Genomic DNA, 14,282 nt, shown 5'->3' with positions numbered 1-14,282 from the left:
ATAAATTATGTAAATGTGTGACATGGTGACATAGTGTGATGTCACAAAGTCACACAATTAAAGGCGGGACTACTGACGAGGCGTTTCAGGAGCAGCGTTGTCCGTGGGAGAGAGGGGCATCTGTTGGTGCGGACTTTGACCTTTATAATTTTAACGTCTTTTTTCACATGCACAAGAACCGATATAAAACACTGGAGGAAGGGAAAAAATTAAAAAGCATAATAGGTCTCCTTTAATAAAAGTATCTTACATAAGCCATCAATTCTGCTAAAAAAAATATCATAAAGCTTCATGAGTAAGAAGCAGAAGGTGGTACCAAATGTGTCACATGTGTCTCGAGTTTATCTGCCATTTACACGAACAATTTTATGAAGAATAAGAGAATAAAAAGATGTCTGCACATTGATATGTACCGAAAATAAGAGTAATTGCCTTTCGCCTGGGAAAGCTGTTAAGCAGCAATCCCTGAGAAAGAGAAGTTGAATTTATGACTCTGGTAGCAAAAAAAAAAAAAAAAAAGCCCCTGCATGTGCCTGCAGGAAACAGGTGGGACTGGTGAGATTCAAGTAAGAAAAATTATGTTCGTATGGAACCAAAACATTATGAGAAAATAGCATTTTAAATGGCATTTCAACATGGCAGACAAGACCAGTGGGTAAATTCATCATTTTCCTAATTTGGAGTTGAATGTTTTAACAGATCTGTTACATTTGATTGGCAACAGGCATGTTTTTTTACTTTAACTTATCGTTATGAAGTGAATGTTGATTGCACGATGTAATGGCTGTAGAATAATGTCACCACTGGCGTTGAGAACCGTTCCTTATAACCTCACTTTCATTATGCTGTTTTGGCACGAAATCGCCGAGGAAAATGAAGTCTGACTGGCGATCCAGCCAGGATGGCAGCCTGGCACCATTTCTATCTAGCTTTCACGTCTCCAGCATGGACTCACTGAAAGAACAAACTCACGTTTTGTGCCGTGTTGTTGGAAAAAGGAAATGACTTGCTTGTCTTTGTGACAGCTGCTCCAACAATAATACCACTTGGAAACACTATTGGGGGGGAAAAGTTGTCTGTTTCCACTTTAATAAAAGCATTTTCAAATCGCTGGAGTGATTTGTAAGATTTAAAAAGGGCTCGTACAGGTTTTGCATGTTGTGTTTTTAATAATAATCACGATCAACAAGTCAATAAAAACAATATTACTGCCAAAAAACGTCACCTAAATGTCATCTAAAGGCAAGATGACTCAGACTGGGCCAATGTCAAACAGTACAGGGATTCAGAATCGTCCTCCTGACTCGGAGAAAAATGAGGTCTAACTGTACATCCAGCCACTATGACTTTTTCCCCTCCCTCTTCATTTTTTTTTTTTGTTCCATTAGGGCTTCACACTGTAAAAGGAGCACCAAAACAAACAGAGACGGAGCAGAGGGAATGAAAGACTGCAGTGTTTTGAGTCCTGACTACACATGTCAGCTGGCTGGAGTGAAGGGTGACAGGTGAGTTGATAGGAGGAGGGGGAAAAAAAAGGAGAGAAAACAAGTAAGCAGCTGCTTTTAAATGTACATGGCATTTCCTGTTATTGCTGGAGAAAAGTGCTCTGATTTAACCATCTGGGGAAAGTCACCTTTTAATACAATAAGACACATACTGGATCACATACAACAGGTCAAACTAAATCGTACATGGACACAGAAGTTTTTTCCTAAATCACAAGAAAATGTAACAGTACCCATAGTTTAACATAAAAGTGTCTCCACCACGTCAGATTGTAGCCCAGTTTAGTGAAACAATCACTATATCACAAGTTGCATAACAGACCAAATCTGCTATTAATGTAAAAGAAATCTCATAAAAACCTGTTGCGTAACACGTGTTTCTTTTCCAGTATATTCTTTAAAGTGTCCCAGAAATAATTTGAACCTGTTAGGGATGAGGACTTCCAGTGAATGGCAGTGTGCTCATGGCTAGTTTCCATCGCAGTTCTTCCCCCTCCGTACAGGTCCCTTCGTCTTCTTCTTCTTCTTCCATCCATTCTAATAGATGCACCGCAAAGAAAGAAAAAAAAAAAAGGCCATTGCTGCTGGCTGGCCAAAAAAAGAAAAGCTTGGCTCAACTTCTTTGTTCATTCACTTTCCATTGCAAATCCAACAGGCATTCTCTCAGCTCTCCTTTTCCCCTGACCACAGCTACGGCTTTGGATACAGCAGCGAGTCTGTCCTTTCTCCTTTTGTGTTTGAAGATAAAGTCCACTGTTTGAAGGGGAAGGGAACTTGAAGTTCAAGGTAAAAATCCAACTTGAAGGGACCGTTCAGGAGAGCACGGGCTATATTTGTGACTTTTTAACATTATCATCCAGAAGGTTGGAAACAGGAAAGCTGCTCTACTGACAATGCGGAGACTTTTAACTTTGTGGAATATTTGTAGAAAATACAACACAAAGTAAGCCTCTACCATTACTCTGTCATTGTCGATGAAGCAGCTCCCGGATGTTTTAGGAACGTGTCGTCCACCTTCAGAAGGAAATATTTTAAGATTTAAGATCAGACTTTGATTGTAAGATGAAGGTTGGACTTTTTTAAGATGAAAATAACTACTTGTGATCCAGAACTGACTGAGAGGGAGGGGAGAAAAAAAAAAGTGTGACCTCCAGAGTGGTGTTCAGATCTAAGCCATGAGGCCACAGGTTCAGTTATTTGTCACAGCTAAGAGTCCAAGAGTCAACGAGCATGGGTTTCATCAGTACCTAGTCAAATCCTGTCGCGCTACCTCGCCATTCCTGTCTCCTCAGCTACACTTGCAGGACTTGACGATCATGTTGGAGAGCTGCTCCACTTTGGGGGTTCGTCCGGAGTAGTAGAGTATAGTGAGCGGTTCCAGGTCTTGAGGGACGCAGCAGGGGGAGGCCGACGCCTCTGGATTCAAAGTGTTGTACAGGCTCAGCAGCTATTGGAAAGCACACAGGAGACATAAAAAGTCACTTTCAACTAGTGTTAAAAAGTTATGTTTTTATATATCCAGTATCTAATGAGTGATACATTGGCTGGCTAGTTGACATCGGTGTAATAGCTGGACTCTGTGTGACTGATATATCTGTAAAGATCTCTGAGTATTCATCATGGAAATGTATCAGTGGCCAAATAAACTTGCTTAATTTGCCAAATTCTAATGTGTTTTTCTTTTTTTTTGGAAGACGAAGGGGGACAGCTCATCCCAGAATCAAAAACACATATTTTTCCTCTTACCTGTAAGTGCTATTTGTCCGTCTAGGATTGTTTTGGGGTGAGTTGCCGAGTTTTGGAGATATTGGCTGTAGAGATGTCTGCCTCCTCTTGAATATAATGGAAGTAGATGGCTCGTGCTCGCGACAGTGCGGGATGTAAACATTAATAGCATCCTCCTCGGTTGAGCTGTGAGACTGAGACTTAGCCGACTAGCTAGCTTGCTTGCCGTAAGATAGCTTTAGCTACCTTAGTTGGCTAGCCTCTTATCCGCAAGCTTCCTTCTGCGTGGTGATACGGTTGAAAGAATATATTTACTACATGATACTGCTCACAACAGGGTGTGTGGATAATCTTTTTAAAATATCATTTTTGGCGCTTTGAGCACCGCAAGCCGGGTGCCATATAGTTCCATTATATTAAATAGAAAATAAACATCAGTATGGTCATTATCTTCAAAAGTTGGCAACTCGCACCAAAACAATCTAGATGAAATAATAAGCGCTACAGGTAAGAGAAAAAATATAGATATTTTTTTGATTTTGGGGCAAACAGTCCCTTTAAAGTCGATGAAATACTCATCTAAAAGTGTTTTCTGGACACACGGCGGTGTTGAAACTCAACCATAACGTGCGTGTTTGGGCCAAGGAACCAAAACATTGAGCTAAAAGTGGTTAAAAGTTACCGTAAAGAATAAATTTCACACTCAACACTATCAATAATTTGTATGTGGACTATTACTTCAGTACAAAGTACTGTCGCTCCAATGAAAACCGTCCACAGTGAGGTCCGTGGAGTTACCAGGACGATGTTTGTGGAAAGACACATTTCTCTAATACTCAAGTGGATTCAGGTGAACTTGCTGTCTGCTTTTATCACATGTTGCACAGTAAGTGTGAAGGACAGTGTAAGCTTTAAACTTGTTTCTTGGTTGCACATCATACTGGGTGTCTAAACATCCATTTTTTTTAACTGGGGTCTCTTTGTTTTGTACATTAATTTATGCTTGTCAGGCAAAGTAGGTTTTCACGGCTCCATCTCAGATTGAGTCCAAAGTTTTGTTCCTGTTAAGACCTTTAGGTGGAGACAGAGCTCTCAGAAGTGGATGTCTTGAACTATGGGCAAATAAAAACTATCTGCACATCTTTTTACCACCAGAATTAATGAGAAACTACCCATTTTTGTTTTAATTTTCACCGTGGGAGCCTCTCACTGTTTTATATCCCTGTTAGGGCCTCCTTACCGAGCTGTGTGTTGTATCCGAGCTCCTCAGGTAAGGGCAGGGCCCGGAGCAGTAGTTTGCATCGTAACCACTGGGCTCATGGATCCACTTCCAGTCCAAGTCACGGCGGAAATCGATGTGGAGCTTGCGAACACAGCAGCTGTCCTCCGTGTTTCTGTGATGAGGATGACCAACAATAGTGTAATCAGTCCCCAAATTAGTTTCTGTAATGCTTAATCGATCTTGGTCACACCTGGGATTTACCAGATACAGTATATTGCAGCATATATTTGGGAAGGAAATGTAATGTGATTTATGTATCCCTTACGAGAAACAGTAGTTTGTGTCCAGCGCCCTCTTGCGTCGGCGTGTGGACTGAGTGTCCAGGCGGTGGGGTGGGATCATCATGAGGATGAGGTGAGGCAGGTACTGCTCCTTTTTCTTGTTCAGGTGATCCAGATCCAAGCGTTTGTGCTCCTCATCTCCATCCACGCCTTAATGACAGACATGATCGAGGTACACTTAAAGCAACCACTTAGTGGCTTTTTTCTTTCGTAGTTTCCCTCAATCTGAGCATACAATTTACAAAATTATTGACTTTAAAACTGACATCCCTGTAATTCTTTTACACAGTGCAGAAATGTGACCACAAAGACAAAAAGAAGAGAAACTAAGACAAATATATACGTTTATTCTTAGTCCTCTGAGGCAAAGGTTCAATCAGGCGACAGTTCACTTTCAACATAAAGACGATTTAAAAAGAAATGATTCTGCTAAGGACGAAGTGAACTAAACTGAGGAATGGAGAGATGGTATGAAGACATGAGATCAAAACCCACGCCGAGACAAAATGTAGTAAACACTTACCTTTAAACTTCACCTCCAGCACCTCATTCTCATTGTCAATGTCACCATTTGGGTTGAAGGTGTGGCAGGGGCAGTGCACACTGATCTCCAAACCTAGATTAGTTCCTGATGGCAAACAGTAAAAGAGGATCATCAATTTATTCTACTCTGTAAAAAAGTTAACAATCCCCTGTTAAGTGTCTGAGTCCTAACGTGGGACGATCACTCGGATTAATCGCCCAAGTCTCACCTCTGTTCATCAGCCACTCTCGCACTGTTTCAGTCACATCGAAGGAGACCCACTCCTGAGTACCTTTAGTCAACACATTCTTGGCTGCGATGTAGCGTTGTTTCCTAATGTGTTCGTTTTGCCTCACAATCTGCAAAGCAATAACAAACGGTCACTCTGAAAAAGTCTTTCTCTTCAACCGGAACAGCTTCAACGTATTAGCATGTCGAACAGAGCGGTGCAGGAAGAAGCAGTTGTATGTTAAACTCACACCTCGTTGTTTTGATCACTTGTAAAGAATCATGTTATGAGCGAAGACAATGTGGAGCATGAAAACAGATGATATACAGAAAAAATTGCAGCTGTCTTGTTCCCTATAGAGGGAAATATCTGGCTCTTTAGCTTTAGCTAGCTGTTCTACCTTCTTCTCCGGTTAGCTAACAAACTTAGTTGCTAGCTTTGTCTGTAATGTAGCTCATGGTGTGTCTGAGAGTAGTTATATTCAACCATACAGTAAATAAGTGCCGTAAAACAAAAACAATGAGCTAAAGGCTAACATGTTGTGCAGGCTAGAGCTGCAGAATTGGATGTTAATTCTCTCTCACATGACCCCTAGTCCCTTTATTCTTTCACAAAATAAAAATATTGATATACTGACACGTGTTCATAGTTGAATAAACACGGTGGTTGTTCTTTGTGTTCAGTCGGAGCACCCAACATACAGAAGTAATGTTAGCGCTGACGCTAAATTTCAAGTTTAGCTTCTGACCTGTCTCATGTCATCCATTTGTCTCTGAGGTAAAACAGTAAATGATGCACATTTATGCTCCCCATGATGAAATGTCAATGTTCTGCGAGGTAAAATCGCTGTTTTTGTCAAAGGAGTCTGGTGGCTGTGAGTAGAGCGATATAGCAGCTTCAGTTTCAATTTGCTCCCATGCCATCTACTCCCGGTGATACATTGACTGTTGAGTTTCCACATGCAACCAACTTAAAAACCTGAATTATCCCTTAAATAAACTTTACATACTTTTTTTTTAAAGGGGCTAAATGTTCAAGACCTCCACATAACCAAAAATAAGGACCTTATTAGATCTGTGCTGCCAGCACTGCACTAACAGGACCGCTGTCCCGGTTCTGCAAACACTCTGCAGGCCCCGTTGAGCTTTCTTGGCTTTTGGTCTGGCTGTTACCCACGCCTGCAACCACAGTCTGATCTGTTGGCTCTCTTTGTCAATTAGGGCCTGAAATCATGCGGTGGAGAACAACTCACCAGCTTATGTAAGATAGGCTCTTGACAGACTCGAATTGAATTATCTAGCAGCAAAGATCACGTTAAAGAAAAGAGTATTTGAAGCTACGTGTTGCCTCGACTGTGAGCTTTGCCTCTGATCTTGGTAGAAGGACAAGGAAACGGTACCTTTACGCACCTGGTAGAGCTCAATGCGCTGTTCATTCCTCTTGGCGCTTGAGTTTGGCACCCTCAGAGCTCGAAACTCTGCTCTGAAGAGGTTGGTCGAGTTCCTTTCCATGGCGGAGACGTTGAAGCGGAAAACCTTGGAGGTGATGCCTTTCGGGCAGTAGAGCAGATCATCTGGAACAGAGAGAATCAAATAAACGTTTTGTGAGCGGACACGCTTAGAAATTCTTATCGGGATCTAATGCGATACAAGCAGCGTATGTCCGAGCACGGACCTCAACTGCTACATCACCTCTGGATAAAATAAGCACAGAAGCATGCTCTGTAATCTCCATCATGTGAGGGCAACAGTTGAAAAGAAACGTTCTCAGATGTGTTGAGTTGTCATAGGAGAAGCACAGGTGTTACTAATAACATTAATGATGGCTCTGTTATATTCAGATGTCTCAGTAAGTCATGACAATAAGCCAGCGTGTAAGAAACAGGACCCTGACACTGAAGCAGCTAAAGGGAATTCAGCCATAATTTATTTGGTATTTAAACCTGTGCTTTTTCTACTGCGACCTGTCACATCTTGTTAAAAAGGAAAAACATGTGACTAAGAGCTTGCTGCCATAAAACAAATATTGCTGCTTCGTGGAAATACATCTCTTAACATACGTGTACGCAGCTGACGACTGACTTAAAACTTAAACTTTTTTTTTTTCTTATTAAATGCCAGAAAAATGTGAGAAAAGGGGGAATGCACGATACTGGATTTTACCGATATCACTATGCCGATATTTTCCAACACCTTTTAGCTGATTGACGATACCGAATCTGATATATGCGCTAACTGTATTTCTTTTTCTAAATAAGAAAAAATGTCATCTTATCAGCTTGTCATAGCAGCAGAAATGTTTGTTTCGAGCCAGTGTTGATATTTCATTTTAAAGCCTCTATTAGCTGATACAGAGGATGTGCAGATATTATCCTGCACCCCGAGATAATATGTGACCAATACAGTCCAAAACAGAAAATAAAATTAGTTTTACTGTCAAATAAGACAAAGGCTTGCAGCAAATCCTTACAACTGAGTGGCTGAATCTTGTGAGTTTTAGTTATTTTATCTTCAAAAAAAAAAAAAAAATTAATTGGAGGCTCATTTAACAGCATTTGGAAAAATACTTTTCTGGCCGACTGGTTTGGTGAAGGAGGAGCAGGTTGGGCGAGGTGTGATTGTGGATTAAACTTTAATCTGCTTGATGCCCATGTTATTTTAGTCATGCCTCAGGAGGTACAGTACTTCTGTAGCGTTTTACGGTAATGCAATGTGTATTTTTCCATATTTCTTTAGAGAAACTTTAATATGAAAATAATGGCATGGGTTTATAGTGAATTTTTATGAACCCATTCACACCTCAAACAGGATCCTGTGTTTACTGACTCTTTAACGGCTGGCACTAAGTTTATCAGCCCACAGTGAATGATTAGTGTGGTTTCCTGCCTTATCAAAATTCCTCAGCGTTCCTCTAACACTTTTTGTCTATATTTGGAGGAAATGAAAATGTTGTAATTGAAATAGCAATATTATTGAGTTGAGTATGACTTCACCTCCCTGGTATCTGTGTATCAAAAACCCCGCTATCCTCGATCCCACTGACAACTTTTTGGACCCGAACCCCTTTCTGACCATGATGACTTCTCCACAACCCAACCTCAGTCATTGACATATGCCAGATTCTGTATGCGTACCATGCTATAAAAGGAAATCTTTCCGATGTTTGCAGTGCAGCCTCTCAATGCAGTAATATGCAAGTCTTCCAGCAGCTTTCTGCTTCATTTGCACCTGTCACGGATTTGTGTTGGTTCACAGTGCTGCCTCAGATCCACCAGAGGTCAACAGCTTACCTCCAGAAAGTGAGTGTGTGTTTGCCCACATTAACTGAGGGAGTAAGAGTGATGACCCTGGCTCAGAGTCAAAACTTTGCTCCACAAAGCCAGACTTCTGGTGCTGTTATACCACAACGGACAACACCCTAAGGTGGCTGTCTTCATAACACCAGCTTCCCTTAACGGTCTTCTCTTTCAAACTGATCTTAAAGGAATAGTCACTTTCTTGCTGAGGGGTAGATAAGAACATTGATATCACATTTATTTCTGTACAGTAAATATGAAGCTACAGCCAGTTAGCTTAGCTTAGCAGACAGACTGGAAGCAGGGAAAAACAGCTAGCCTGGCTCGGTCCAAAGGTAACAAAATCAGCATACCTGCACCCAGCAGGGTCAGCTTCCCTCACATTTTGTTGCACTTGGCAAAGAAGACTCAGGCTAAATATACGTCTTAAAGCAGAGAAAGTCATTCTCTAACGATAAGTAGGGACCAAAACATTAATTAGCATTCTGAATACACATACTGCTGATTATAGTACATTGACTGCATCAGTCATTTCAGCAAGTCCCCCAAAATTACCTACATAGTAATTATGATGGAAGCAAAGGAGGAAGTAATGTGAGAGATACAGTTCATGGAGTTTGGGGTGGATGAACAGATCAACAAAACATAAGACCTAAGACATAAGAGACAACCGTTCATTTCCCATTTCGACAAACTGTAATTTTTTATTTTTTTCAGCAACATTATGTAGAAGTTGGCATTTTGTGCAGTTTGGCGCCGCCCACAGTCTCTGAGCGCAACACCGCCGTCGTAAATACAAATCCCAGGTGTGTAACAGTTTGTCAGGCGTAATGTAGGTGCTGACTACAAGCAAAACTCACTACATCAGAACAAAGTTATGTGTTGAAAACTTGTATCTTGTAAACATGTATGCAACGCTGTGATCCTACCCTCTCACTGAAGTTACATAGTGCAGAAACAAGTGGCTGAGACAGAGACACCATTCACCCTGTCACAAGACACTGTAGCATCAACATGATCTGAAGCTCTTGTTTTAAGGTAAAAAAGTTACATAATGTTGCTTTAAAGCTTGTCACCATGAGAACAAAGCTTTCCTAAACTTAACAAACTAACTATTTTAACTATGGAGGCGAGATTTTTGCTGATATTCAATATGAAATAGCTTTTTTTCAACTCATTCCAGCCAGCTGACAACACCAACATATCAGCAGATAAAGAAAATGACTTAGTCAACAGTTAGCATTGCATGGACATTATTAAAGGGGCATCTTATCAGCAGATGTTAATTTTAAGAAGACACTGTTATTTAATTTTATAGCTTTTATCAGCTCATTCAGATTACATGCTGATATACTACACTAGGGGTAGAGGATATCTGCCCTGGTCCATATTTGAGGCCCATATTCAGCATTTTTTCAATTATTGCTATCAGTGATTTCTCTGTCAGATTGCTGATAAAATAAAATATTTTAAAAATGTGCTACTTTGGCTCTGATGCAGCATCCTCTCACACAATGTCCCGTCTGATCGGTAACACGTCACAGTTAATAGCCTTTAAACACTAAAGAATCTGAAGCTGCAAAGGAACTAGTAACTGAAGTTATCAAATAAATGTAGTGGATCAGAAAAGGTTTCCATGTTCTAAAGGTTTTTTGTGCTTTCATTTCAAAGACTTGCCGGAGAGAAATCTCCTGAAAAAATAGTGGAAATGGGCTTTGGATCAGTGACCATGTGTCCATTATCGACACTTGATTTGTTGCTTGACAAAAGGGCTGAAAGAAGCACGAGACAAAAAGTGCATCTGTCTTCAGGTGAGCTTCCCACTCTCACTAATTCAAGTAAAACTCTGAATTTTAATTGGCAAGGTAAAGAAACTTTCAGAACTTTGTTTCCTTCCTAATTTCAAACATAAAGACACGAGATATTTAAGCCAAATCATTTCTGCATTGTATCCATAATATATTGTGTTAACCTGCTGCCAGGTTATTTGTCTTTATCGTCATTTAACTAAGTAAAATCCTGGCTGCAGCAGTAGAATGATGGTTCAGCACAACACATCTATAAAATTGCTCATCTCGCCTGCGCCAGCATATGAAAATCACATTAACCAGTCTCAGTGAGCAGACTCAATGCACGTGGATGTAAAGGTTACTGACAAAAGGCATGTTTCCAAGTTCGCAAAAACATTTTAAAAACTGTCGCTGCCATGCCAGTACCACAGTTTTAGGATTGAGAGAGCAAAAGTTGGAGAGTATTAAGGGCTTGTCGACATTTCAAGTATCTGAAAAGTAGGGATGTTTATTTTGACTTTCTGCCTTTTTCCCTTTGTTTTTCTACTAATCGCATCAAAATCTGACATGAGGACTATAAGATTAGACTAAAAGAAACACTGGTTTTCACCTAATTGTAAGAAAAAGCACATGCACGGAAATCTCTCTTTCATCTTTTTATCTGAAGCCCATCTGTGGCTCTGAATCAACCGCACAAACTCGAGGCACCTACTGTGCCGCCTGGCGTTTGTGTCAAAACCGTTTTGCGAGATTCAAAACAGAACATTGCTGAGAGAAAACAGGTCTTTTGAGAAACACCTGTTGATTTCAAAGGGACTGTGATGCAATGGTCTTGGCTTCGCTCTGGACTATGAGGCCCTCTTTGGCTCCTCCACACGCACAGCGTTTATCCTATTCTACTTTCTCAATAATCCGCACTCAGTCGAACCACATGCTGTATGAATCTCCCTCAAGTGCTGACACATGTCCCTCTCGGCACACGTTTTTTCACTTCCACTTCATAACTTCTAATTCTACAGAGGGGAAACGGTTGCGCCAAATAGAGGTTTAGCACAAATCACTTGGAGTGAAAACAACGTGAGCCCCACAGGCCTTCACTGATCAGTCTTAACAAATATTCACAAGCAAAATAAAGCTTGTTATTAACCGAGTAGTGAAATGTTACCTCGCGGCAATAAAATGACAGCACAGTGGAATCATTCAGGTTCGAGCGGATGAATGCCAGCTCAGTTTCACACTCAATTTAAGAAAGTTAAACCTGAGCTGTGCAGTCAGTGATGTCATGCTCATGGGCCACCCGTGTGGGTGATTCACTGGCCAAGACAGGCAGCAGGGTCCATGCTTCTCAGGACCCCACTCCTCCTCCTGTACAGACAGACTCCAGGGGAGAGAGTGATCCCTTCGGTCTATCCAGACTAACGGGGAGGTCCCTCCATCATCTAACTTTTCCTGTCCACCCCTGTTAACTTTTCCTACTCCTCCTCCTAAAGGCATCCCCATCCGCCTGGGCAGATGTCCCTCTCATTTGGGCCTGACTGGAAAGGAAGTGGGGACATCTGGGGAGAAGGAGGACAGGATCCATGGAGGAAAAAAAACAAGAGGAGGAGGAGAGTGACTTTCCTGGAACACTGGTGCAGGGTTTATACAGGTTGGTGAGCACCACAGTAACAAAGCACATCCTCCGAGTGCACAGCGAGTTCATCTTTCAACTTTTACAAAAACCTAAAAGAGCTCTGACACATCTGCTTTGTGTTGTTCTTCCCAGATTCTTCTATATTAAAAATCCCCCTCTCTTGTTACTTCTCTTGGACGTTTCAGCCTCACTGTGCAAGACTTTCACTTTCATCTGCTGAAGTCTGAGTTTTACACGTGTACAAGATGATTATGTGACATCACAACTAGTCTGGAAGTCAGTCTCGGTCCAGTAGGCGACCTAAACTTCTGCTATGTGGTAACTTGAGGCCTCCAGCGCGCAAACATCGAGGATGGACTTTACTTTGAAGTAGGAGACGTCTTTAGTCCAGCAGTAAAAGTTTTATGTATTTGTTTATGGGATTGTATGAGTCTTCAAACACGTCTGAAAGGGATCTTTAATGTGTACAGATAAAAAACAACAACTCAGTGTTTGAAAAAGAGTTGGTATTTATCAGTGGAATAGGAATCAGCTGTGGCTGTGTGGCGGTGCGTCTGGCTGGCGCTGGTTCAGCTTTTGGTGCGTAATTACGCGCCACTGACCCAACTATTTCTGTTGTTTGTAACGAAAAAAGACAGAGTAACTTAGCCGCCAAACAACTGTAGTACTTACTGCTTTCTGGCGGTCCGTAGACCATGTTGAATTTGTATATCTCCTTGGCATAGTACTCAGTCTCTGTGTTGTCCTGACCGCAACTTTGCTGCCGATCCCTCCTCAGCTCCTCCAGTAGCTCCTTGGTGCTGTTATACAACGCTTGGATCTGATAGGGGATCTTATTCGGTCCGAGGGACTGCGGAGGATTCGTCAGCCGGAGTTTGCTCAGAATCTGACCCCGTATCGCCTCGACCCTCTTCCTCTTCACATGGTCGATATCCACGGTGGCACAAGTGGACAGAGACGAGCTCAAAGTCGCGCAGTTGAGGAGGAGGACGAACAGTAAAGCCTTACCCAAATGCATCTTTCTCTCTGCATTTGACTCGTAGTTGAAAAATTGTGCAGATATCACAGGGCGAGGACTGCCAAGGTCAGTGTTAATGAGCCCTTCAGATCAAAACTGATACGCGTCTTTCCCTGGGAGCTAATGGTGGAAAAAAAACTCCTCACTTAGTTCGTTTTCTTGTGCCAGTCCCTTTTGTTATGAGCAGAAATCCAACTTTGTGCTCGCCCATTAGACATGACTCAATTCAAGGTCCCGAACAGCAACAGACTCTGCGTGAAATTTATCCGGCACAAATATATCTGTAGGAGCGAACAGACTTTTCTCTCGCATTCTTGTGCGCAATCCAGCAGAGTTAAGTCGTCCGGCAGCTCGGCATATCTCCCCTCTTTTGTGTCTCATTAAAATCTAGTTGCCTCTTTATGGTCTCAGAGGAGGCAGACCGCAGGCTGTCAGGTTAACGAGGTATATGCGACTTTTGAGCGGTCGGTACGGTCCCACATGTTTTTTATACCGCTACTTTCTGACGTTTGATGGAGGAGGGACCGCAGGCAGCCGACCGGGAGAGCCCGAATCATAACAGGGCTCACTGCGAGGCACCACACATCAACTGTGACACATGTGAAATACAGCCCACTGTTTTTATTCTCTCACCACATGCGAGGCTGGAAAGTTTTTTTTTTTTTTTTTAGCTTTTTAACATTTTTAACTGTTTTTTCCTCTTTGTAAAGGCATCTGACGTGGATTAAAGCTCTCATCTTGTCGTCCTTCTTTGGTGTTAAAAGTGTTTTATTGTGCTGTCAGTGGTTGGTGTTTCTTCTGGTCGTCTGCAGTCCTGTGACATGTTAGTGGACTGGGTCGTGCGCCCTCTAGTGGCTAGTTGTGGCACTCTGACAGTGTGTGAGTTCAAGAAATCCTCCTTTATATATTCATTTCTTCTCTCAGAGTCTTTTAATGCTGCACATTTCCTTTTAAAAGACATTTTCTTGTTAGGATGTTTAATCTCTTCTTAAACAAGCGTA

General features: G+C 41.7%; 1 protein-coding gene across 1 annotated transcript; it reads right to left on the bottom strand.

Moving 5' to 3' along the window:
* Nucleotides 1-2,461: 2,461 nt before the first annotated feature.
* On the bottom strand, nt 2,462-13,636 carry LOC141018122 (transforming growth factor beta-3 proprotein-like). Its single transcript, XM_073493016.1, has 7 exons — nt 12,936-13,636; nt 6,955-7,118; nt 5,546-5,675; nt 5,317-5,421; nt 4,778-4,943; nt 4,471-4,624; nt 2,462-2,952 (listed from the first exon to the last, which is right to left on the bottom strand). The coding sequence occupies exons 1-7, from the start codon at nt 13,279-13,281 to the stop codon at nt 2,794-2,796; spliced, it is 1,224 nt and encodes a 407-aa protein (XP_073349117.1). The 5' UTR covers nt 13,282-13,636; the 3' UTR covers nt 2,462-2,793.
* Between the last annotated feature and the right edge of the window lie 646 nt (nt 13,637-14,282).

This window comes from Pagrus major, chromosome 22 (assembly GCF_040436345.1).
Source record: "Pagrus major chromosome 22, Pma_NU_1.0".
NCBI classification, from domain to species: domain Eukaryota; kingdom Metazoa; phylum Chordata; class Actinopteri; order Spariformes; family Sparidae; genus Pagrus; species Pagrus major.
The sequence above is the reverse complement of the archived record's forward strand: the minus strand, read 5'-3'. Positions and strand labels throughout refer to the sequence as shown.

Bases quoted from the DNA above. Each gene is read 5' to 3' on its own strand.
- LOC141018122 (XM_073493016.1), bottom strand. From the start codon at position 13,281: ATGCATTTGGGTAAGGCTTTACTGTTCGTCCTCCTCCTCAACTGCGCG. The intron at 4,944-5,316 runs GTAAGTGTTTAC...TCTGTCATTAAG, and splicing joins GCTGGAGGTGAAGTTTAAAG to GCGTGGATGGAGATGAGGAG. The intron at 2,953-4,470 runs GTAAGGAGGCCC...GCTTTCCAATAG, and splicing joins CGGATACAACACACAGCTCG to CTGCTGAGCCTGTACAACAC.